The sequence below is a fragment of the Mya arenaria genome, chromosome 2 (genome assembly GCF_026914265.1).
Source record: "Mya arenaria isolate MELC-2E11 chromosome 2, ASM2691426v1".
NCBI classification, from domain to species: domain Eukaryota; kingdom Metazoa; phylum Mollusca; class Bivalvia; order Myida; family Myidae; genus Mya; species Mya arenaria.
Genome location: NC_069123.1, coordinates 59,323,588 through 59,348,392, shown reverse-complemented (window position 1 = coordinate 59,348,392; position 24,805 = coordinate 59,323,588). Strand labels below are relative to the sequence as shown.

General features: G+C 34.9%; 2 protein-coding genes across 3 annotated transcripts; one reads left to right on the top strand and one right to left on the bottom strand.

Moving 5' to 3' along the window:
* Positions 1 to 1,557: 1,557 nt before the first annotated feature.
* LOC128204085 (kelch-like protein 25) lies at positions 1,558 to 8,691 on the bottom strand. Of its 2 annotated transcripts, none has more exons than XM_052905439.1 (4): positions 8,601 to 8,691; positions 4,125 to 4,306; positions 3,474 to 3,687; positions 1,558 to 3,027 (listed from the first exon to the last, which is right to left on the bottom strand). In XM_052905439.1, the coding sequence occupies exons 2-4, from the start codon at positions 4,281 to 4,283 to the stop codon at positions 1,688 to 1,690; spliced, it is 1,713 nt and encodes a 570-aa protein (XP_052761399.1). In that variant the 5' UTR covers positions 4,284 to 4,306; positions 8,601 to 8,691; the 3' UTR covers positions 1,558 to 1,687. The 2 variants fall into 2 exon arrangements, with proteins under 2 accessions (XP_052761399.1, XP_052761391.1); XM_052905431.1 differs by lacking the exon at positions 8,601 to 8,691 and adding an exon at positions 8,408 to 8,559.
* A 3-nt stretch (positions 8,692 to 8,694) lies between these two features.
* On the top strand, positions 8,695 to 23,425 carry LOC128204076 (gamma-glutamyl hydrolase-like). The gene is made up of 10 exons (XM_052905421.1): positions 8,695 to 8,771; positions 12,279 to 12,360; positions 15,387 to 15,498; positions 17,951 to 18,001; positions 18,177 to 18,261; positions 18,623 to 18,761; positions 19,643 to 19,749; positions 19,988 to 20,081; positions 20,457 to 20,594; positions 20,907 to 23,425. The coding sequence occupies exons 2-10, from the start codon at positions 12,279 to 12,281 to the stop codon at positions 21,035 to 21,037; spliced, it is 939 nt and encodes a 312-aa protein (XP_052761381.1). The 5' UTR covers positions 8,695 to 8,771; the 3' UTR covers positions 21,038 to 23,425.
* Positions 23,426 to 24,805: the final 1,380 nt, after the last annotated feature.

Below are 24,805 nucleotides of genomic sequence, written 5' to 3'. Positions count from 1 at the left end.
TGTTCAATTCATAAACACTATGTAAGTTTCATGGACACACTCATTGTCTTCGGTTTTTCTAATAAGATTTGTGACATTTGTTTCAATTTACTTTATTTAAAAATATGACCACACAATAAAGAGTTCACCTTTAAAAGGGCACAATATAGGTTGATAGATTTTTTATTTTGATGCATTATGTTTAACTGGTTTGACTTGAATGATCAAAACAAAACAAGGAAATGACTAGATGTTTAAAACAAGAGAGCCATGATGGCCCTAAAACGCTCACCTAAGCAAAGGGCCACAACTCAGTGATAAAGCATTAATAAAAATGTTGCAATTTAAACATATGTTTACTGACGACGATGCTACCTGGAAAGTTTAATTTAATTTGGCTTAGTAGTTTCAGACAATTTTTTTTAAGCAAAACAGTGTCGGCCATTTTGTTGTTGTTGTTGTTGATCAATCTCAATGCCTTGTTGTATTTTTGTAGAGGGTCACCCAAGGAAGCTTCATGTAAAGTTTCATTGCATTTGGACGGGTAGTTTCAGAGGGGATGCTTTTTAAAGCAAAACATAGAGGTCGGCCATTCTGTTGTTGTTGTTAATCAATCATGACCCTTTGTTGTATTTTTGTAGAGGGACACCCAAGGAAGCTTCCTGTGAAGTTTCATTGAATTTGGCCTGGTAGTTTCAGAGAAGATGTTTTTTAAGCAATTGTTGACGGACGGACTGACTGACGGAGCTCTGGCGAGCTAAAAATATATATTCCCCTTTATGAAGTGGTGTTTTGAAATAATAGCTATGAATGACCCTTCGTGGATTCAAATTTCCCTAGTGAAAACAACAAACACAAAATATTGCTAGTATTTCTTGACCCATTCACAAATCATGCGTTTTTTTGCATCAACCAATGTTGTGCCCCTTTTAACATTTACAATGGTTTAACAAGGTGGTGAGCAATCTGCCCATTATATATAAATCATTCCAATAGTGAAATGGATTTACAAGCAGTTGCCATTTAATACAGGATTGAGGAAAAAACATAGAAAAAACCCTCTAATATTATAATGGAAGACGCATGGTCCTATTTAAGTAAAAAGAGTGATGTGGGGTGGACACCACTGCTCCTTTGTCAGTAAAAAAAAAAACAACGCAATTATTAAAGTCTAAATTCTGAGCCTTTTGTTATTTGTTATTATTTTCCACTATCCTGCAATTATCTTAAACCGTAATTGAAGGTAATGCCTAGTTAAATTCTGGCAATTTTTTTTTTTCCAACTATCAAGGGGAATAACTCTAATTATCAAAGTGTAAGTTATAGGCATTATTTCACAAGTAATTTTGTTATTAGCAAATTTCATTTTTTTATCTTAAATGATTCTTTAGTTACCGTCAAGGTTTAACACAATGATGCCATCAATGACTACACCAAGGCTATGACAATACGGCCAGTTCTTTTCTTCAGACACAAAACGAGCTTATAATTGAACTTTAACTAATGAGTTGTTTTGTTGGTTTAAGTGTTCACAAAGTAAAGAATATAAAAGGGGAAGTCAGATTGAGAAAAAAATCATAAAGAAAAAAAGATTTATTGTGTCCATTAATTAGGACTGCTTTAAAAAGATGAAGAATAGGCTTCAATCTACACCTCTCAATCTGCCCAAAACATATATCACTGCTTTCCAAGTATTAAGTATGGCAGGTCAAGTATGTGATTGTTGGTCTGTATTTGAGGACATGTGTTGTCGGCTCATGGTGATCGGGAGGCAGTAAAAATTGCAGAGAGCTGCCTTGACAGTCCTGCAATATGGGGCCATTTCACGCGTGGACGGATTAAACATCACAGTGGAATACTGATTACTCTGGCAGCCAACAATCAGTATCTGACCCTCTTGTGGGACTACTCCATAATGGTCAAAATGTGGCATGTTGCCAACAACAGTCGTTCTGCCACCCTCTTTAAATTCCATGATGTCTCCATGTCTGTAAAATATGTAAACTGTGTTCTCTATAACAGCTACACGACTGGCCGTTGAAGAGACAAGGGGCATTTCATCAAGGATGAAACAGTGCTTAGTAACAGTGTCAAAGCACTGTAGTTTTGTTGACAAAGTCCTGTCCATCATTTTTCCACCAAAAATATAAATTCTATTTCCTATTGCTGCTGTTGGCATGAAAGACACTGGTATGACAAGTCCACCAACAATTTTCCATTGGTTCAACTTTGGGTCATAACATTCTATGCTAGAGAGGGTTTGTGGTACGCGAGTGCTTCCCCCAATGGCATATATACAGCCGTTCACTTCCACCATAGAGTGTCCCCACCGCCCCTCCAGCATTGGGGTACAGTGCTGCCACCTGTTGTCACTGCTCTTGTACTTTAGCACAAGGTCTCCTCCATGGTAGCCACCAGACACATACACATCATCTCTGCACTTTGTTATACCAAAACAAGCCCCTGGCTCCTCTGGCAATGCAGCAAGAGAGTATTCAGCATCACGCCTAAAACTGAAACATTTTATCTCAGTAGCCTGAGGGTTTGGGTGTCGACTGCGGGTACCCACAATGCACATCATCTCTTCCTGCCTATGATGACACTTCCGCGACATCTCAGACAGGTAGTTTGGAAGCTCGGATTCAGGATCATCAGACTCTGATGTGAGGTAGAGGAAGACATCTTTCAACATATCATTGCACTCCTCCGAGCCTAGGACAATGTCCTTCTTCCTGAGCTCCTTCACATACTTGACACAGATTAGAGGAAAGCGCACATTACGAAACAGTTTCCCGAGCTCCTGCCTTCTGTTGTTGGGGTCAAAGTCCACCCACTTCAACACAGCGTCACACACTGCCTCCTCCGAGGGAGTATTAAGATCATCATCATTTATAATTTCAATGAGATTATCAGCAGAAATCTGATGAAATTCATCAGAGATTAGAACTGCAGAGAAGAATTCAAGAATGTATGTCCAGCATTTTTTAGCAAGACTGAAACAGTTGAGACTAGATGCCAACCTCCAGATTCCAAGACAGTTTTCAGGACCTGCAAAAAAGAAGAAAATGATTATATAACCATTGTTACTGCCACTGCCATCATACTTTTATGTGCTTATAAAGACAAGAGCACCATAAGATGAGGCCAAACCAACTTGGTTTAAATATTTGGTCAATGGGAATATCAGGATATTTATTTAGGCAAGAGTTATGGGCCTTGCTACATATGTACACATGTTTTCTGTAACTGTTAGCACCAAATTTCTTGTGAATAGCTGAAATAATTATAGTAATGGGTAATGACCAAGATGATTTTTTTTGCACAGAACTGTTGCTGATACAGCCAAAAGCACAAGCACTATGACATTCCCCAACTTATTTCTTTTTCTTAAGGCTAATAAAACTTATTAAGAGCTGGTATTTCACACCCAATTATCATACTAAGCCTAAAGTTTCCATACATCTTTTTATAGAGATATATATATGATGACCAACCTATTTGTTTTTTGAGAAAGCTCTCACATATATCTTCAAGTGATGGTATCTGAAGCATGACGGCAGCTTGCAGCAGGCTTTCCACATTGTCTCGTTGTACCACATTGTCCCCTGTGTACATGAACCGTAACACAGCCTCAAATATCCCAGCCTCCATACTGTGTATCTCCACACATCCGGCCAGACTCTCCTTCATCCCGGACCGAAACATTGCCTGAAATAATAATCTAGTTATAACTTGTTAGAATTAACCAATCAAGTACATGTTCTTAAACACTTTTACTCTCATCAAAACACTTAACTGAAGATGTCACATGGATGCTTTAAACTGAATACTGGTACGGTATATATAAACGACAGAGACTAGTTTAAGCATAAATTATTGAATCAGAAAGTATTTTAAGGACATCACAGTCCTTCATACTCTAACCAATGGCAATATACCCCATAAAAAAGGGCTTTATTATCATCTCATTGAACAGGTACACAATGCACTCTACACGGTCATATAATGCTACAAATTAAGAGTTAATCAAACTGTAGGTCCCTACCAATTTATAAGAATATTAAGATGCCATTATCAAATTTATGAAAATTTAAAGAATCTTAAAGGAGTTTTGCTAGACAGAATATAACAGTTTAAACAAGAACCTGGAAGTATTGCGAGAGAGAGGCGAGGATGATCCTGTGACAGCTGTATGTGCGTCCTGTGACCTTGACCTCAACATCAGAAAAGCTCCCATCCTGCCACACCTCCCTGACCCCTGTGGACAGGCACTGAAGGTACCGCTCAATAAACTTGTTCTCCATTTAACGACCTAACTTAATCCCACCTATATGAAGAGTAGCATATATATTGAACTAACCTAAGACAATACAATGACTTAATGAGTCATTAAATGAGTCTTTTTCACCATTATGAGAAAGGAGTCAGGGCCTTTCCTGAAAAATGCAAATGTTTCCAAAAAAACTGGAAATTCCAATTTGTTCTAGATACTAAAAAGTTTACTATAGATTAGAAAACCCCCCAGAAAATATATGACTGTGATAAGACTAAGGTTTGTTAAATATGAAAAAAAATTTGCCCCTAAATTTGCCTTATTCTAATTCAGGACAAACACAAACAACAATACCACTTCAATATGATAACAGTTATTTTTAAGTTTATCAAATAAACAGTTATTTTTCAGTTTATTAAATAAACAAAGTTTGTCAGCCATGAGACACTTTCATATTGTTAGAAATGCATTTTATGGGGACACCCTTGACTTGGACAATTTGGTAAAATGCTTGTTCGTAAATAAATGAATAAATATGGTTTGCATGAAAGTAACAGTCTTTCACAACAATCAGCAACCTCTCTGGGAACTGATCAGCAGTTTTTTTCCCAATATTTACTATTATTATATAGTAAAGGTTGACATGTGAAACCCCTCGTACGTAGGGTGGTATTTTTGAAAAGCACGTAACTAACTTATTTTTCAACCAATTGTCTCCAAATAACTTGTCTGTCACAGAACATAATAAAGTTACTATATAATAATAGTAAATATTGGGAAAACAAATTTTAGTGGAATTTTTGGTTGATTTTTATGTTTTTATGATAAATGATCATGTTCCAATCATTTTTGGTCTTGAAATTATTTTTTTACTAATTTTTTTTTAGAGGGGGGTGGCCATAGGGTGGGTCCTGTCAACGGAACTGCTGCCTGTGCTATGGACATGCTCAAAATTCTGTGTTTCCTCTTTTAATAAATAAAATTTGATAAACATAGTTTAAAGAAACAGCCAACAGTTTTATATATATGAACTGCATACAAAACTGTCGTCAGATTCATGTATATACTGTTGTTTTGACAGTAAGGAATGAAAAAAATAAACAGTAAACTCATAATTGTTTGTTGCATATTTACTTTTTATGCAAGGAACTGATATGAAATAACATTTAAGGGAAATTTAGCTTGTTATTGTGATCTTTTATAGACATAGTATGCTTTCACCCAGAATCCCAATCGGAACAACTGGCCGAAAATGGCGTCAAAACAGTTTGTATATGAAAGATTTGCCATATAAAAAAATAGTGAAAAATTCTGTCCACGTCAAGTTATTCCGACTATACATAAGGACTAGAAGTCAAACAACTTAATCACAAGGAAATGAAATTATCACTGACAAATTATCAGATACAATGTTATTAGAAAATATATATCACAACTACAACTAAAGGATCATTATTCATAATGTTTCAGGGTTATTGTGTATAAATCGGATAATTTGGTCAATTTTTACAATTGCTATGTCAGCGTCAATGCTTTTTTTTGCCAATTAGAATGATTTCCCTTGTTTAACTAGGCAAATGATATTTAAACGGCAAAAAGAAATAAACTAGACAAAAAGATATATATAATGTGGAATAGGCCTTAGAGTGTACGGTACCAATTCCATAATAAATCAAAACCAACTAAATGTTGTCACCGATCATTGACTTTCAGCGCTCAGTAATGATGAATTGACTATCGCTAATAATCTGGCCACCACAAGTATTGATCTACCATTTCAGACCAAACAAGGCCTACAAAAAAAACAACATTTGGTTCAGGTAACCCGACCCTACCCAGTCATTGAAATTAGACATTTGGATGAACAAGCCCGAATTCTTATACTATTGCTTGGCATCTATTTTTTTAACAAGCCCTGATATATAAAATTCAGAATTTGAGCAAGCCCGAAAGACAATTTACCAGTGCAGGGCTTGCGGGCTTGTGCTGATTTCGACCTCTGCCTACCTACGGAATAGGCGCCGACCCTACCGTTTTTATAGTCAATTTGAAAAAAAAATGAATTGCTTTTCAATATGCAGTGTAAAACCTTAAATGCTGATACAGAAGATAACTTTTAACACCATTCTCCAATGATGAAAATTACATTCTTATATAAAGCCTATAAACTTTCTAATAGGAGCGGTTAGTTTTGGGCGTTTCACTACATGATTACAATCAGTAATAACATTGTAATGCACCAGAAAATTGTAACCACGGCCCCCCCAGGGTCCAGGGAATAGCGGGACTTAGACTTTCTGTACAACCAACCCCCAGTAAAATCCCCGCTCCGAAAAGACAAACTGCTGGTAAAATCCTAGTCTAAAATCATAGACGTGTTATACGGGATTCTTCCAATCACTAACATCTAAACGGGTTTGTGCAAAAACCGGGGATGTTTTGAAAAATATTGAAATTGTATTAAGTGAAGTATTTTATGGTTTAAATTGATCATAAAGGTTTATATTCATATTTTACCATGTAAGTGCAAAGTTATTTTACACAAAACAAGCATTTAATGCATTAAAACACATTATTTACCTTTCCAATAAAACGAAAGTTGACTGACACAGACAATAATTATGCCAAGCGGAACAACTCGACCCAATCGTAATAACTCGTAATAACTATGGCGACCATGGCCGAAATGTTCCGATTGTTTACAAATTGTGCCCTGAAGCCTTGCAGGTGCCCTTCATGTATATATCGCTATGTTTTGACAGCAAGAAATGAAAAATACACGTCAAACTCATAATTATTCGTAGGATATGACATTTTTATGTATGGAACTGATATAAAATAACATAATCTGGTAATATTTCTTGTTTTTGTGATATTTTTAGATGTTATGTTAAATGCTTAAACCCGGAATGCCGATCGGAATAACTACCCACTTTTGATACTAAACAATTTGTATGTGAAGGATTTGCCATATCAAAAAACGTAAAAAAATCTGTTAAAGTACAATTATTTGGACTAGTAAAATCCCGGCCAAAAGCCCCTACACCGGTGCAAAAACATAACTATCGCAGTCACTCAGCATTGCGAGGCCACCTGTAAGGTAAAAACACCGCCCATTTCCCCTGGCATCCCCCCAGACTAGTCCAAATAATTGTACGTTGACGGATTTTTTTTAGATTTTTGATATGGCAAATCCTTCACGTACAAATTGTTTAGTATCAAAAGTGGGTAGTTGTTCCGATCAGGATTCCGGGTTAAAGCATATAGCGTCTATAAAATATCATAAAAACAAGAAATATTACCAGATAATGTTATTTTATATTAGTTCCGTACACAAAAAATAAATATCCAACTTATAATTATGAGTTTGACGGCTTTTCTTCATTTCATTCTGTCAAAACATAACGATATATACATGAAGGGCACCTGCAAGGCTTCAGGGCACAGTTTTAAATCGCTCGGAACATTTCGGCCATGGCCGAGTTGTTACGATTGTATAACGAGGTCTATCTCGAAGCTTTGTCGGAGGAGGCCGAGTTATTACGATTGTATGGAGTTGTTCCCCTTCGCATAATTGTTTTCTGTGTCAGTCAACTTTCGTTTTATTGGAAAGGTAAACAACTTGTTTTAATGCATTAAATGCTTGTTTAGTGCAAAATAGCATTTCACTTACATGGTAAAATATGAATATAACTCATTTATGATCAATTTCAACCATAAAATACTTCACTTAAAACAATTTCAATATTTTTAAAACACCCCCGTTTTTTGCACATTCCCGTTTAGACGTTAGGGATTGGAAGAATCCCGTATAACACGTCTAATATTTTAGACTACCCCCCAGACCTGGTGTGACCGTGGTTACAATTGACTGGTGCATAACTTGCACACTCAACAATAGTAGTGTGTAACCTTCTTAATTGTCCGGTCCCTAGACTTACCGAAATACGATTATTTACCGAAAGACGGATAAAATAATCGGTAAATAATCGTATTTCGGTAAGTCTAGGGACCCTTAATTGTCTGTTTTTCATTTTTCGATATATTGTATTGATATTAAATACATCAACTATATATGTATATAAGGTTTTTAGGTCCGTGAAAACATTAAATAGTTTAAAATATATATACATTATGTGAATTATATTGAACTACCTTCATCGTTGAGTTCTTTGAGAGAAATAATATTATTATCCGTACTGTACAGTAATAAATACAGTAATCTTGGTAGATGCAGCGCTTATATGCTGTGCTCTATTTAAACTCTTCGATTCTAATCGATGCAAGTAATTCATTTTGTAATTGTATTAGAAATATAAAATAATGGAAGTAATGAAAAGATAAAAACCTGAGAATAAAACGCTATTTCATCATCTGATGACTAAATTTTATTTATATGACAAAAATGTAAAAAAAAAAATCGTATTAACCAAATTTGCCTTCTTTCACTTTCGGTTTGGATTAGTGTCCTACTCCGGAAAGACTGTTTTCTTCCTGGTCGTTATTCTTCATTATAAAGGTGAATAAGTTATATGCATTCTTAAGATTTTAATAACACAACAGTTTAAAATGGTTATATGTGGCACATTCTTTGAAAATGTTTCCATACATTCATCAAGAGACATATTACCAGACAACAAATTAGTATTTATTTTGTTAAATAACCATACATGCCATATTTTCTGGAGACCATTCAGGGGGATTTGTTCAAAAGGCTGAAAATTCAGGGGGATTTTGGTTCAGGGGGATTTTTTTAGCAGGTCTAAGTTGGCGAAATTTTAAAGTATTTTTAGAGGCAAGTACCTTCCTACAGTCTTTTAAAAAATGTGCTTAATTCTATCAGCTTGATGACTTTCAGACAATAAGAGAATAGAATAAATATTATTAATTTCTTCCTTCCAAAATAGTAATATATCTTTGCCTTTGATAATTACTACAAATTAATTGATCACTTGTTGTAAAAGTTTCCTTTTGGCATTTCACCCTTGTGGAGTTGTTTCTTTACATTGAGTTTCACTCACATACTGTGGTTTCACTTACTTTGTCATTATTGCCTGATGTAAAATGTCTAAAAAAAAAAATAATAATTTTTTTTTTATAAATTCCGGGGGATTTTTTTCTCCCGGCGGGAGACCGGGGGATGGATCGAAATTCCAGGGGATTTTTCCCCCCGCCGGGGGATATGGCATGTATGAATAACTGAGAATTGTTATGTAAATTCTCATAAAATATGTCCCTATGTCCTGTATTCCAAACCACTTTATTTTTATGCACAAATCTTTCATCAAACATAGCATTATGAATACGGTATTGGTACTAAACATAATTATAAAACGTGTGGTTCAAAACGTTTTTAGTAATAAGGCAATATAATTATTTTTAATGAATATATTTATAAACATCATTAACATCCTTTGGAATTTTCAATTGACAAAGGTGTTTTCGGAATTTACTTTAACACATTAACGGCTTTAACTAATCCATAAATTAGTTGTGAACAACCTAATACCAATCAGCATTTCATAGGCATGCTTCCTATCAAAAGTAGGCCGAAAAGGACTAGGCCGATTTGGACCAGACTGAAAAGGTAATTAGGCAGAGTTGACCCGACACCTCTGTAACCTTTAAAAACTTGTCTTAGTCTCTGTAATATTACAAGCTAGAACAAGTACCAAGAACAGTGGCTAGATATATATATAGTTGGCGATTATCGTAAAATGAGTAGTGCTCAACCAAATACATTGGGAATCACTACAACAACGACGACTTAAGGCCAAGGTTTTTGAGATGTATCAAATAGTTCTCAGCTTATAGATATTCCGGTTGAAACTTACATGGTCAAGGCTTTCATTTGTCTACTGTGAGGTCACAGCATGAAATTCCTGGTCCAACTCTCAAGGATCCTGATACATCAATCCTGTGTTTTTCCTAGCACCTTACAACAATGGAACTCACTCCCAGATACAGTTGTTGCAGCTAATATAGAGGGCTTTAAATCCTTGCTGCACAATACCAGTGTTACAGTGATTTTAACTTTTAACTGTAAATTTCGAGTTTTACTTGCACAAGCTTCGCAAGAGACTACTCAATTTGAGGCATGGCCTTTATTTGGAAGAAAAAGAAAATGACGTCAGTGAATATGGGCTTGGAGCAGGCAAAGAATCTGAACCAAAATTATTTAGATATAATCAATATTTCTTGTGTTTTCTGTTAAGTTTCTAATACATATTGGAGCAGATCATTTAATGATAAGAAAATGTGTTTCTACTGGAAACTATGGCCCTGAAGTGCAGCAAATAGTAATTGGACCGTCTGTCTGCCCTCCGTCAGTCCCCAGGGCTTCTGATTAATAACTCTTAGGCCCAGGAACCTCAAACTTGGTAGGCAACAAATGATTTTTGATTTTGAAGTCAATGGGTCAAAGGTCAAGGTCGTCGTGACATTGATCTGATAACCTGTAAAGAAAGCTGCTAAAATATGTACTTATGAAATAGAGGTTAAGTGATTCTAGATGTCTGCAAGAAAGCTGCTTGTTTAATATGTATATTTTCACAGAAAAGCAGTTCCACTCACTATCCAGTTTCTCTATATTTCACAAATTTTTGTAATAGCTCATTAAAAACAAATGTGTTTCATATAAATTGCACCTGGAGGTGTTGTTTATGACCGTTTCAAATTTTAACATTAAACAAATATTTTAAGTGGTGTTTCTAAAAATTTACCAGTATGTAATTTTAAAGCACTGTTGCATAGAAAACTATACAGAAAGAGATTTTGAAATAAAATATACAAAAAGTTCTTGTTTCATTATCTATTCATATCGGCACTCACTTAGACCTGTTAAAAAGTTGGACTGTCAGAAATTCTGTTTGTTGTTCTAACATTTAACTAATAATGCATAAGTCCATCCTGTTACAAAGTTTGTTAGCATTATACACATGTATATAAGTTTAATGGCTAAAAAATTCCGATACATGCCTCTTTTAAACTTAAAACATTCAAGAAAACACCAAAAGGTGTGCATTTTGTCAACCTACCTATTTTTCTTGCAGTTTCTTTGAAAGAATAGATAAGTTTATATTCTCCTGAAATATTACGACAGAACGTCAAACTTTTGATATGTTGTAAAGAAAGTTTATATATTTTTTAATAGTCCTTGCAATAACAATTTACCTGTTTAAAAAAGATGTGCCAAGTGTGGAGCTTGTACTACTGACCCCCAAGATTATGAGCTAGAAGTGCTACTAAGTAAGCTATCTTGTCACTATGTTAAACTTTTCAAAATGTGCAATACTGAAACTATACCATGCCATTAAAACAATCAGGTTTTATAACAATGATTGATTACTGAATATCAATTAGGACCATTACCTTAAATGAATATTAACTGTTGAAGTTAGGCTTTTAAGAGTTTTAACTTTTGTTAAATAGAATAACATTATATACTTGACTGTAATTTTTATCATATCATTTTCTCCTGATTGCTTGCAGTGAGCGAAACATAGTTGTTCTGATAATGCGCATGTGTGTGTGCGTGCAACCATTCGTCCAGATTGAATTTGTCTGGGCTGTATCACTCACACAACCCAGGTCTATACCTCAAAGGTCAAGGTCATGGTTAGAGGTCATAGGTTGAAATGCTCCTTGTCCAGTCTATTACTTGACCATGCATTGTAGGATTTAAAAAAACTTGCCATGAAGGTTCATGAGATGGCGTGTCATGCCAAAGACCTTGGTCTGTACCTCAAAGGTCAAAGTCATGCTTAGAGGTTAAATGTCAAAATGAGTACTGTTGATAGGACTGGTCTGGGTTGAACCTTATCTTTACAATGCTTTATAGGATTTTAAAAAAACTTGCCATGGCGGTTCACCATGCTGAGGCGTAGTGTTGCATGTACAACATATTGTTAGACTTCATGTTATTCTGTATTACAATTTTATGGAAGATCATTATGTTTTTGTCAAAGGCTCTTTCAACGGATTCGTCATGTTGCTATTAAGCATCTAGTTTTTATCTCTTTTTCAGATGAAGCTTTTGTCCATCATTGGTTTGCTGGTGCTCATTTCCCAGGTTGACTTGGCCGATCTTAACTACAGGCCCATTATAGGTACTTATAATGTTATTACTGTAACAGAGTCTTTGTCTTTTACTCCTACAATTAACCAAATCTCTAGAACAGCAAATTTCTTGAATCTATGCTTAGGATTTTAGGCAGGTTTTAAACAAGGCCGTGAGTAGCAAAAGATGGACATATTGCAAATGGATAAAGGGCGCATTGTTTCATGCAGTGAAGAATTTAGATACCTTGAATTTTACATGAAATGTTAGAAGCTGTGTTTTATTGAAGTAGGTTTAGGTTTAATGTGCCAAATGTATTGAGCACGTACATGTATATATTTATAATCATTGTAAAAGTTCCAATGAAAACAGAAGAAATATTTGATTATCTTAAGAATTTAATTCTCGGAAGGCAGAAGTGTAGCAATGCTGGTTTCCATGAGGGAAGAACAGTGCTACCATAAAATAAGCTCATTTCTAGAGGTAAAAATGACATGTGTCAGGAATTGTAATTGTATTTTTATTACAGTTGAGTACTGCTGCAATGGTGCTACCAAAGTTTTCGTTACCAACATAATTTAAATGATTTTAAAAAGAAAGTTACTTTAAGTATCAAATTATTGTATGATATTAGATAAAAGTGTTTATTTACTGTCGATGAACAGTAAAATTCAATCAAATCTGAGACTTTTATTTGCATACTTTGGATGTATTTTGTCCTTTCGAAAGATGACCTCTCTATCAAAAGGTTTTCTTCTCATGAATGTGGCATGTTTAAACATGTATAAATCCATGTACTTCCATTTAGGAATGGGTTTGTGTACCATTGATATTGCAATGTTTCTTTCCTAAACCTGCATTGAAGATTGAGAACTGATAAAAAATAAAGCTTCTCTTATTTGATCATTATACCCCCCAAAACAAAGTTTGGGTGGGGGTATACTGGAATCGGGTTGTCCGTCTGTCCGTCTGTCCGTCCGTCTGTCCGTCCGTTTTTTTTTTGTCCGGGATTCATCTTTGTCGTTATTGAACAAATCTTTTTCAAACTTTCAAATATTAATGACCATGATGTAAACCTGTGCCTCCGTGGATTTGGTCAGAGTCGCATGATCCTGAGTGGAGTTGTGGCCCCTTAATGAGTTAAATTGGGCAAAATTAGCTTTGTCCAGGATTCTTCTTTGAAGCTATTGAGCAAATCTTTTTCAAACTTTCAAATATTAATGGCCATGATGTAAACCTTTGCCTCCATGAATTTGGTGGGAGTCACATGATCCTGAGTGGAGTTGTGGCCCCTTAATGAGTTAAATTGGGTAAAATTAGTTTTGTTCGTCCTACTCCTTCGTCATTTTTGAATGAATCTTTTTCAAACTTTTAGCCATGGTGAGAACATTTGCCCCTGTGATTGTGGTTGGAATCACATGATCATGTCTCCAATTATGGCCCCTGAATAAGTTAAAATAGGCAAAAATTATACAGCTTTGTCTAGCCTAATCCTTGGTTTTTTTTTTCTCATTTTTTCTATAAATCTTTTTCAAACTTTCAGATGTCAATGACCATGATATGAACTGTTGAATATGTGATTTGGTGCACCTGTATTAATCAGAATGTTTGCATGGCCTTAAAAAGACCTTTAATTGATTTTGTCCTTAAAAAGACCATCAAAAGTCCTGAAGTTAGGTGCATACAGGCCTTAAATTTGTTACAATATTCGCTTTGGTGGCCTACTCCTTTGTCATTTTTCAATATATTTTTCTCAAACTTTCAGCTATCCATGACCATGATGTGACCCTTTGTATATGTGATTTTGTGCACCTGTATTATTTCCTTGGTACTCATGTGTGGGGGGGAGGTGGTGGGGGTGGGTAAACAGAAATTGGGTTGGCAGACTGTCAAATTCACCCGTCCACCTTCATTTTGGAATATCCTGTCAGGAGTCATGACCCCTTTATGGTGAAAATGAGAGAAACAGGTTTGTTATCTCCCCTGAGGTGGGTGGGAGTGGGGTAATATTCGCTTTGGTGGCCTACTCCTTTGTCATTTTTCATCATGACCCCTTTATGGTGAAAATGAGAGAAACAGGTTTGTTATCTCCCCTGAAGTGGGTGGGAGTGGGGTAATATTCGCTTTGGTGGCCTACTCCTTTGTCATTTTTCAATGTAATAGGTATTCTAAATAAACTAAATAAATGTATTGCCTTGTGCTTTCTAATGATACCATAACTAAGGCCAGGGCAAACAACCTAGACAGGGAAGGGTTGGGGGGTATTCGTTAGCCTTTGGCTTACAGTTCTAGTTGTTTACAGCTTTAACCATTATGTTTTGCATTATTTTTTTTAGAATCATCAGGTGATGCTCTTATTCAATAAGTTGATGCTTAATTGATTTAAAGCAAACCCCCACAAGACAATGTTTGGGGGTATATAGTAAGGACTAGCTATTTTTTCTGTCAGTCTGTTAGTTTTGTCCGAAAGATAACTTATGGGCCCCTTTTCAACTTAAGGATTTACCAAAAACTTGTTGTCAGTGCATTAACTCATGACAGTTTTGAATATTTTTTGGTACACATGTTTAACACCATAAAGTACAGATTTGGTCAATTACTAATTTTAATGTTGTTTTAAAGTTTGCAAAAAATCATTGTTCAGATGACATGGTTTAACACTATTTGTATTGATTATTGGTCAATTTCAACTTTAATAACAATCCACCTATGTTTGACAGAGTTATGGCCCCTTTTTAAAAAAAACAATGTTTACCATTCCTTTTTCCAGGAGGTTGTTTGCAGTATAGGTCACGCGTGTGACTGCTCTAGTTATGCGTAGCATCATTTGGCTGGTAGTTTGAGGGCCTTGAAAAAGGAAAAAACATAATAAAAATATAGCAAAGAAAATTGCAAAAAAAAATAAAAATTGTCACAGCTCCAGATAAGCAGTGTATTTGCCTAATTACACAAATTAAAAAACAGAAAACGCCATTATGATTTCCCAAGCATTTAAAAACGCAAAAATGATGGTTTACAAACTTGTTTAAAGGACATAGCGTTGGTCTTCTTCATACTTTTTGAATTGTGTTGCAGGTGTGTTGGCCCAAGAAAGCTCCCAGTCGAGTGTGAAGTATGGGGATACTTTCATCCCAGCTGACTACTTCCAGTACATAGAGATGGGTGGTGCGCGAGGGGTTCCAGTCTTGTAAGTGGCCTAAAAACACTTTTTGTAGGCCACCTATTATTATGATTATTATTATTATTTTTATTATCAATGACTTTTGTTAAATGGAGTTTATATTGCTCATGTTTTTAAGTGAGTCTTACATATGTTTTTAAGAGAGTCTTACATAGTATAGGTAATTTGTCCATGAATTGTTGTATATTTGAGTAAGGAAGCCCTATGTTCGTCATTAAGCAACTTTATATTTAAAGCACAAGAAAGACCATTGATGCAAAGCATCAAAGGGCGCCGTTTAATAGTAAATGCATTTGTTATATGTTGAAAAATAAGGAATAGTCAAGGCCAACAAGCATATTATGGTGCATCGAACTGCATCCATGTAATTCTCAAAATATTTGTAGTATTCTGCTTAACAACATAAGCTAAAGCAATAAAGTTGAAGTTAGAGTTTCAAGTTGAAAATTTCTTTAGGGGTGGTACATTAATTAACATGCCAGGATTAGGGTGCTTGTGCACTGTATTATTTTTGTCATTGCCACCTATACATGTACAACTTTTAATACAATACCATAAGTAGTTTTAAAGAAATGCTCTGGTCAGAAAAAAGCGGCAAAGGGCAAAAAATCTGTGATTAGCTGAAATACAGCTATAGATATTGTGCACTGCACTTCCTCTCATTGCGCTTTACCATTGAATGATGTTGAATGAAATTCCAAACAGTATGATTATTATCGAAATACACAAGACAGTTATCGAAATATGCCTTATATACAATTTTTTGTTTGTTTTTTACTTCAATATATGTTATAAATACTTTACCAACCTCAATTTTTCGACTTCAATTTTGACATTTTTCCGATGCGTCCTATCTTATATATTAAGGGTTTTTACCCGTTTTCTCAATTATTTTTTTTTGTCTGCGTCCTATCTATGCTAGCGTCCTATACATGATATAATACGGTAGTTTTCTAGTTATGCTCCAGACAGGAAATGGTTCAAAGGGAATAACTCCGTGCAATTCGCTTAAATAGAGTTTTTGTTCTTGTACACTTGTACACTGCAGTACTTATCATGGTGGGGGGGGGGGGGGGGCACGTCACCATGCTGGAATGACAACTTGAAGGGAAGAATAAGTTTTTTCTTTAAATATTGGGGATTTATCATGAAGGGGTGATGATATGAAATAACAATTTACCAATTTTTGAAGTTCTTTAATAAACATTTTAATAATTTCGTCTAAAAGTTGCAAACATAAATAGTAACAATATATATAACAGGAAATCTATATGAAAACAATAATCTTCAAAAGCCATTATTATTTAAACTGAATCATAAAAGCGTAAGATTTAGGAAGTTCCCGAGAAAACATCTATCACATTACTTACTCGACCAATCGTTTTGTGCGCACTGTGTAGTGTTCTAAAAATATAACAACTCGGGGGCAATCGTAATGAAATTTTACTAATGTCACTTTCAACACATAAACAAATAAAGTTAGGTGAACGTTTTATTCCGAAATCGATTAAATTAAAGAAAACAGCTTACCTCATGGTTTATCAATGCAGTAAACATAACAAAACAAAATAAAACATAAGTATTCCCATTCACATAATTACCGGTCCATACATTTTACATTTCTGGCACATGATTACAGGTAACCAATCAGAAAACGAATACGAAACAGGAACAGTTATTAAACTTATTTGTCGTTCTTCCAAAATAATATTTTGAAGATAAATTGAAGACAATCTATTCAACCATAAATACCATTTTTAACACCCATGCAATCGCCATCTATTTGCATTTTTTAATCATAATAAAATAACAATAAAACCCAACTGTCAATCAAATTAAAAACCGCTCCCACCACTAACTAAAATAAATTCCCATTCCATAATAGGCGCGCACTTCAGTGCGGCGCCAATAACAAAACATGGTGGTAGGGGTTTTGATTACGTTGTCAGTCATCCCAGAAAATCAGAGTTCTGCTCATTTAGAATGAAAAACAGATGACTTATTTCTTTTTTTGCTATAATAATCATACAAATTATTCCACTTTCAACACAGTTTGACTCCTTTTACATTTTAATTGATATTTATTTGGTTTGACAATGATGTGTGCTCCTCACATCCTCATCTGCAAATGTCTAGAAGCATAACAGTAGAGACATGGTCTTTCTGGCATATTACACATATTTGGCTGATTGTTAAGAACATACTTAAAGTTTACAACATGATAAACCACACCATTGTTAACCTTTAGTATGAAATGTTTGATGAATGAATATAAGTGTTAACAGCTGAAAAAGCTGTCTTAAATTTTGTTAGAAATATAGCAAGCAGATCACAAATATCTCCATTAAACTTTCAGAGCAATAACGATTTGAAAGTAAGCAACAATAATGTTAAAAAATATTCTGAATAAGCTTCATATATTCATGTACTTGTACTATTTGTGTATTTCTCATTCCAGTGTTGACAGAGAGATTGAGTACTATGAACACCTTGTGAACAGTATCAATGGGTGGGTTTTGTTCATAATTGCTTTATTGAGAGGGCTTAATAACTTTTGCACCAATCTTATTGTTTCCTATTTTTCATAATAAATTATGTCATTTAATATATGACTATCTTACTTCTAGTTGTTTATCTCTGTGAGACTTCTGTATATGTATAGTTGAGCTTATGAATGTTTCCAGAGTGCTGTTTCCAGGCGGCGGTGTCAGCCTGACTACGTCCAAGATGGCAAGAGCAGCCAGGATCATATACAAACTAGCCATACAGGTAGAGTTGGCCCAATCTTATTCTTTCCAAAATTTTGTTTGTATTATATTACCAGTGCTTTGTAAGTAAAGTTTATATGCAGTACTAGTACTTTATTTATTTCAAAATAATTTGATTATGATTCTCCAAAATTCCAATGCACATTTGTACTTTGAATTTTAGCGTTATAAGCTAAAAACAGTTACTGAAAATTTGGTGTTATGGAAATGCTGATTATGTTTTTTAGGACCCTTCTTCTGTGATAATGAATATTAACATGTACTGATATATTGTAACTTACTCTTTAAAACTTGATGAATGACATCACAAAACTTGTTATGTGTTTCAAATTTATATATGCATGCATGATATTCCCCTACAGGCAAATGATGCTGGTCGTTACTTTCCGTTGTGGGGCACCTGCATGGGATTCCAGTTGCTGACAGTTCTGACTGCTGGCCAGAATCTGATGACCAACGCCTCAGTCTGGGATAAGGCACTGCCCCTTAACTTTGTGAATGGTATTAATGCACACTGTTCTAATTTTCAATTAATAATTTTAAGTAAAAAATATCTTGTCTAGTTGTCTTGTTGCATTATTTCTTTTAAAATGGGTCGGAATATCCTTAATAAAAAAAAGAAGATAAAATTCATATTTTGTAAGCGCAAAATTCAGCACAGTCTTTGAGAGCTTAAGCGAGATGTTCTAGAAGAATGGGCAACTTTGACAAGTGCTTTATGAGCTTTGCAATTACGTAACTATTTTGCAAAGATGCTACATAATGTTCACTGACGAAAGGGGGAAGGCCACAACAGAAACTGACACACAAGTTTATTGTAAAATATGCTTACTTCATGGAAAAAATGTTCAGTTTTGTTTCAAATTCAGTTTAACTTGTTAACATTTTTTTTTGGTGGGTACCACAATCTATTGCTGTTATCTTCTTTTAATTTCTATTATATTTTATGAATTCTCCTTTCTACTTGTGAAACTGACATGATACTTATCTGGATCCTACTCCCAGTACTTACACAACAATTATGAATTTTCAACCACTTTTTGAAATCAATAAAACCCTAATTGACATATTAGAACTAAGTTTATTTATGCCTTCAATTGACAGTAGTTTTAATATAGTTTGTAACATGAAGGATATCGTAATGAGACTTGATACAGTTTTAATTCGGTTTCTTTATTTTAAAACTTTTATTTCACAAATTCAAATTTGATTTTAGTGGTAATTTAGACTGATTTTTAAAGAACAAAGACATAATGTTGTCTTAAGCTTGGTGTCATTTTGTGGATAATTGTGCCAGTTTTTGATAACTTAAAGTCTGTAACATCAAATATATACTTGATTGTCAATAAACTTGTGTAGAACAAGTACTATTTTATGTGCAGGTTACAAGAGCAGTCGTCTGTATGGCAGCCTGCCAGCTGATGTGTACAAATACCTGTCCACCCTCAATGTCACAGAGAATTTCCATAACTACGGCATCACTCCAGAGGTAATTCTTACTTGCCTGCTGAATAATGGATTACACAAAAATAGAATTCGCATGAAGAAGCTACTTCTTTCAGTTTACATGTGATTCTACCTGAATGTAGGCTTCTAAATAAAAATTTAAAATGTGTAATTGAAGTAGAACCTCTTTTTACCTTTATTTTTTCAACATTTATTAATTAAGTGTAGTAGTATTACTGAAGCATAATGCATATAAATGTCATTTTTCATTCGCTTTTCAGACAATGAGTTTAAACAAAAACCTGAAGAAATTCTACAACGTCCTCTCCACCAATGTTGATATTTATGGCAAAATATTTGTCTCATCATTTGAAGGTAAGATGGTTTAACCAGTAATTGAAGAAGTTACTTCACTAGGTTTACAAACTGTTTCACCATCATAAGCTTAACAGGTGACGTTGAGGTTGAAATTTTCTATAAAGTATACTGTATGATCAAATTAGCATTACTCCTATCAACCACTATCCCTCATTTATACTGTACCATCTCTATGGCAGATCATACATTATGATCGGATGGGCAATACTCCAATGCACTACCATCCTGCACATATACTGTACCATGTCTATGGCAGATCATACATTATGATCGGATGGGCAATACTCCAATGCACTACCATCCTGCACATATACTGTACCATGTCTATGGAAAATTATACATTATATCACAGCTACCATGTCAATCTTACAGGGAAGCAGTACCCATTTTATGGTGTTCAGTTTCATCCGGAGAAGGTCAGCTTTCTATGGAACATGCATTACCATATCAACCATGGGCCAGAGGCTGTCAGGGTCGGGGAATACTTTGCCAACTTTCTTGTTGGAGAAGGTAGGTTGTATTGTATTTTATTGTTCTATTGAGCTATTTTTTTAACAAAAAGTAAAAATAGAATTTTCACATTTTGGTTTGAAATTGATATTTTTATATTTTCAATTTCTAAGTTTATATTTCAAACTGAAGTATTTTACAAGTTAGCAATCTTAACTACCGGTAAGTATGCAAGAAGTTTTTTTTGGTCTGACAGCACAGTTGCTGATTTTTAATGAGTTATTGCTTTTGCCTATATTGTTGATGTTAAATTATTAATTAAACAAAGCTACATACTTTAAGGTACTATATCAGCAGTTGTTGTATTTCCAGCTCGAAAAAGCACCAACCATTTCACCAATCAAACCGAGGAAATAGCCTCAATGATTGCCAACTATAAACCCCGGTTCTTCAAGGATGCTACGTTCGAACTAGAGTACTTCTTTAACTTAACACAAAGTTAGAGCTGAATTTAATTGTGAATATTTTAAAACAATCAGACCTTAACAATTGCATATACCTATCATATGATTAGACACATATTTGGAAAACTTTAAAAGTTGTCTGCTTTACCAAATGTGCGCCAATCATCACCAAACTTGAATGCCATTTTTATGGGCAAAATATCTCAGACAAGTTTGATAACTAGCCAGAAAGTCCCACTTATACATAGTAGTATGTTGAATTTTATTGTTCTGAATTGGAAGGGTTTTTTTATCTGTGGAGGTAAAATTCAGGAAGGCAAATTGTTTTCGTTATTTTTGTGTGCTGAAATGAATTGCTAATATTTGTTACACCATTTAGCATTGGTTAATTGTGGAAAAGGGATGTCATTTGGAAGGTATCTAGTTAAACTGATTTATTAAAAAAGCATACTGTAGTGTTAGTTACGTTGTAAAGGTAACTCGTATGTATAACACATCAATCAAAACATTTGTGTGTACATAATAAGATTATGAAAACTGATTATTTATATGCTTGTCTGTATAAAAAGTTCCAGCATTACAAATAGGAACAGATATGAAACACCATGCATGTGTCTATGATATTCTGTTTAAAACTTCTGGTATATAGTCTGTGATATGTGTCTATTTAAGCCGAAACTATTATTTATTTCCACCTCTTAAGATATGCATTGGAAGATATATTATGTTTTAGTGTATATGCCAATCCATTTGTTATGCTCTTGTGTCAGCTTATGCACCAGTCATTTGTAACCACGGCCCCCCTACTTTCAGGGGTATACCGGGGATAGCTGAGGAAATGTGCCATGTTTTTACCTTCTAGGTGACCCTGCAGTGCCGGGTGAATGCTGTGGTTTTGTCTTCGCGCCCAAAATAGTGGGGAATGGGCCTTACCTAGGGTCCCTGGGGTGAGGGGGCATTTGGCAGGGATTTTGCCAGCATTTCGTCCCCACAGGCAGGGGATTTTACCTGGGCTTGGCTGGACTGAAAGTCAAAAGTCCCCGCTATTCCCCGGATCTGGGGGTGGGGGGGGGGGGGCATGGTTAGAATTGACTGGTGCATTAGTATAGGTCAAGGTCAAAGGTTCAAGCCATAGATTTCTTGTTTTCTCTATATTATCTCTTCTACACCTTGAAGGAATGTCATGAAGCTAGTGTCAAATGTTACCAATATGGAGATGACATGCATAACCCTTATTACCGATGTGCAAGCTGTAAATGTCATGACACCAGATGGTCCAAAAATCTACAAAAATACAGTATTTCCTCCAAACAAACCTAGAATTGTAAATGCGAGCTACTAGAAGACCGATAATACATCACTTTACATGGTTTAAAATAATAAATGTTGCTGTCTCATCTGTTACCCTGTTTAGAATTGCGCATAATGGTTTCCCGGTTTGAATAATATCTGTTTATGAATTCAGATGAATATATACAGACGCTATTTTTAAAAGTACTGGGATTTACATGGTTGACAACTCATGTAAATTTCAAATTGGAAAATTGCACAAAAATTGCGCAAAATTTATGTGTCGTATGTGATGTGATACATACATGTGATTCGATGCGTTGTACACATCTAGGTCAATTTTATCTAATTTTTTCACAATTTTCTTTTTTTCTTGCAATTGTATTATCTGGGGTCTAGCCCCTTTAAGGTCAAGGTCACAGTACAAGGCCACAATTTCAAGCCATAGGCTTTTTGTTCTCTCAGTATCTGTAACCCTAGGAAGGATTTTAATGAAACACAGTGCAAATCTTTACTACAGCGAGACAATATGCAGAGCCCACATTACTGGCATCTTGCTCAAAGTAAAGGTCACATGTTAAGGTCAAAGGTTCTATTCATAGATTTCATGTCTGCTCCATTACTTCTAAGCCCCTTCAGGATTTTCATGCAACAATGGTGTTAACCACATTCACACGGCTTAAAGAAACCTGCACTCCAAACACGACTGTTCAAGTTAATAGATCAACATCATTCAGGTTTGAAGTGTTGATTACATGTTAACGCCATATCTCCTTAACCCCTTAATGGATTTTCATTAAACTTGTTTATGGTTTGTTTTTATATTCCAAGTCAGACTTTGCTGACTACCTCGAGAATATGACTTCCAAGAAAATAGGGTACTTCAGCAAACCATGAATCCAAAACAACCCTTGAGCTGTGATTGTATATAATGGTAATTTTTAGCAATGATGAAATATTTATGCACATGAAAATAGGTTTGTATTTTATTTTTTAAGCAATCTCATTCACAATATTATATTTTCTTGTATACTCTCTTCACTTGAAAATAGTATTGCATTGTTATTTATGCTTATGTTTTTAACTGTGATGAATTTGATAATAAAATACTGAATTAGAATTCTCATAATAGTAATACTGATATGGTTATTTGTGTTTTTATAAATCCATTAAAATATCTCTGTTGTAGACCCATATTGGTCTTTAGCTCAGGTCAAGGTCATCAGGTTAACACAATCGTAGTCTTTTTCAAAACAGGCGTCCATAAGAAACATATGCTCCCAAATGCCGCATTTGACACAAAAACAAGGGCCATTATATTGTCCATTCTGCATAAATGTGCAACAACATTTTTTTAGTTTTGGAGTGCTGATCCTCACAAGTTGAAATGCCAGTTTTTGCTATTCAAGGGCCATAACTATGGTTTACTAAATGCAGCTAGGAACAAAACACCAGGTGCACAACTTCATTAGCTATATAGCATTCCTCCAAGGTTTCTTGACTCTAGGTGAATTAATTTTTGAGTATTGACTGTCACAAGTCCAGAAATACCATTTTTCAAGGACCATAATTCTGGTTTAATGAAGTGCAGTGGGAAACAAAACCCCAGATGCACAACTTCATCATCTCAACAACACTCCCTTAAGGTTTCCAGACTCTAGGTCAAATAGATTTGGAGTTTTGAATGAAACAAGTTCGCACAGACGGAAGTAAGTATAAGGGCAAATCTAATGCCGCCTCTCCTCCCCGTAAGTGGAGGCATAGAAATTATTATTGATAAAAATGTTTTGCTTGAAAGTTGCAAGAAATTGACTATTGTTGTATTGTTTTAAACATAAATATTGGTTACAACTTCAAGGACTGACATAGGGCATGGTATTTGTTCTCCAAAAAGGGTACTAATTTGATGCACCCTTGTTTGCATTTCCTATTAAGGGCACCCTGACTCATCTGACAAATAATCTTCTATAAGCTTACCCTGGTATCTGTTAGTAATGTATATGACTTCTAAACTGGATATCCAAGGGAAAATATGATTGATTTAAGCCAAGTTTACATCATGAATGCAACCTAGTACATGTGTGCTGCGATTTTAACACCACCTAGTATATGTGTGCTTTTATTTATCCAAAACCTAGTTGATGTGTGCTGCAATTTGAACACAACCTAGTACATGTGCACTGCGATTTGACCACAGAATATGTGTGCTGCAATGTGAACACCACATAGTATATGGGTGATGCAATTTGACATCACCTAGTATATGTGTGCTGCGATTAGTATGTGTACTGCAATTTGAACACCACCTAGTATGTGTGCTCCATTTGAACATGACCTTGTGTAGGCTGTGATTTGAACACAACCTAGTATATGTGTGCTGCAATTTGAACATGACCTTGTGTAGGCTGCGATTTGAACATCACCTATTTTTTGTGCTGCGATTAGTATGTGTGTACAGCAATTTGAACACCACCTAATATGTGTGCTGCTATGTGAAAACCACAAAGTATATGTGTG

Excerpts from the sequence above, each read along its gene's own strand:
- LOC128204085 (XM_052905439.1), bottom strand. The coding sequence starts at position 4,283 with ATGGAGAACAAGTTTATTGAGCGGTACCTTCAGTGCCTGTCCACAGGG. Across the intron at positions 3,688-4,124 it reads CTCTCTCGCAATACTTCCAG|GCAATGTTTCGGTCCGGGAT; the intron begins GTTCTTGTTTAA and ends TTATTATTTCAG. Across the intron at positions 3,028-3,473 it reads CTTTCTCAAAAAACAAATAG|GTCCTGAAAACTGTCTTGGA; the intron begins GTTGGTCATCAT and ends TCTTTTTTGCAG.
- LOC128204076 (XM_052905421.1), top strand. The coding sequence starts at position 12,279 with ATGAAGCTTTTGTCCATCATTGGTTTGCTGGTGCTCATTTCCCAGGTT. Across the intron at positions 18,002-18,176 it reads CTTGTGAACAGTATCAATGG|AGTGCTGTTTCCAGGCGGCG; the intron begins GTGGGTTTTGTT and ends GAATGTTTCCAG. Across the intron at positions 18,762-19,642 it reads GCCCCTTAACTTTGTGAATG|GTTACAAGAGCAGTCGTCTG; the intron begins GTATTAATGCAC and ends TTTTATGTGCAG.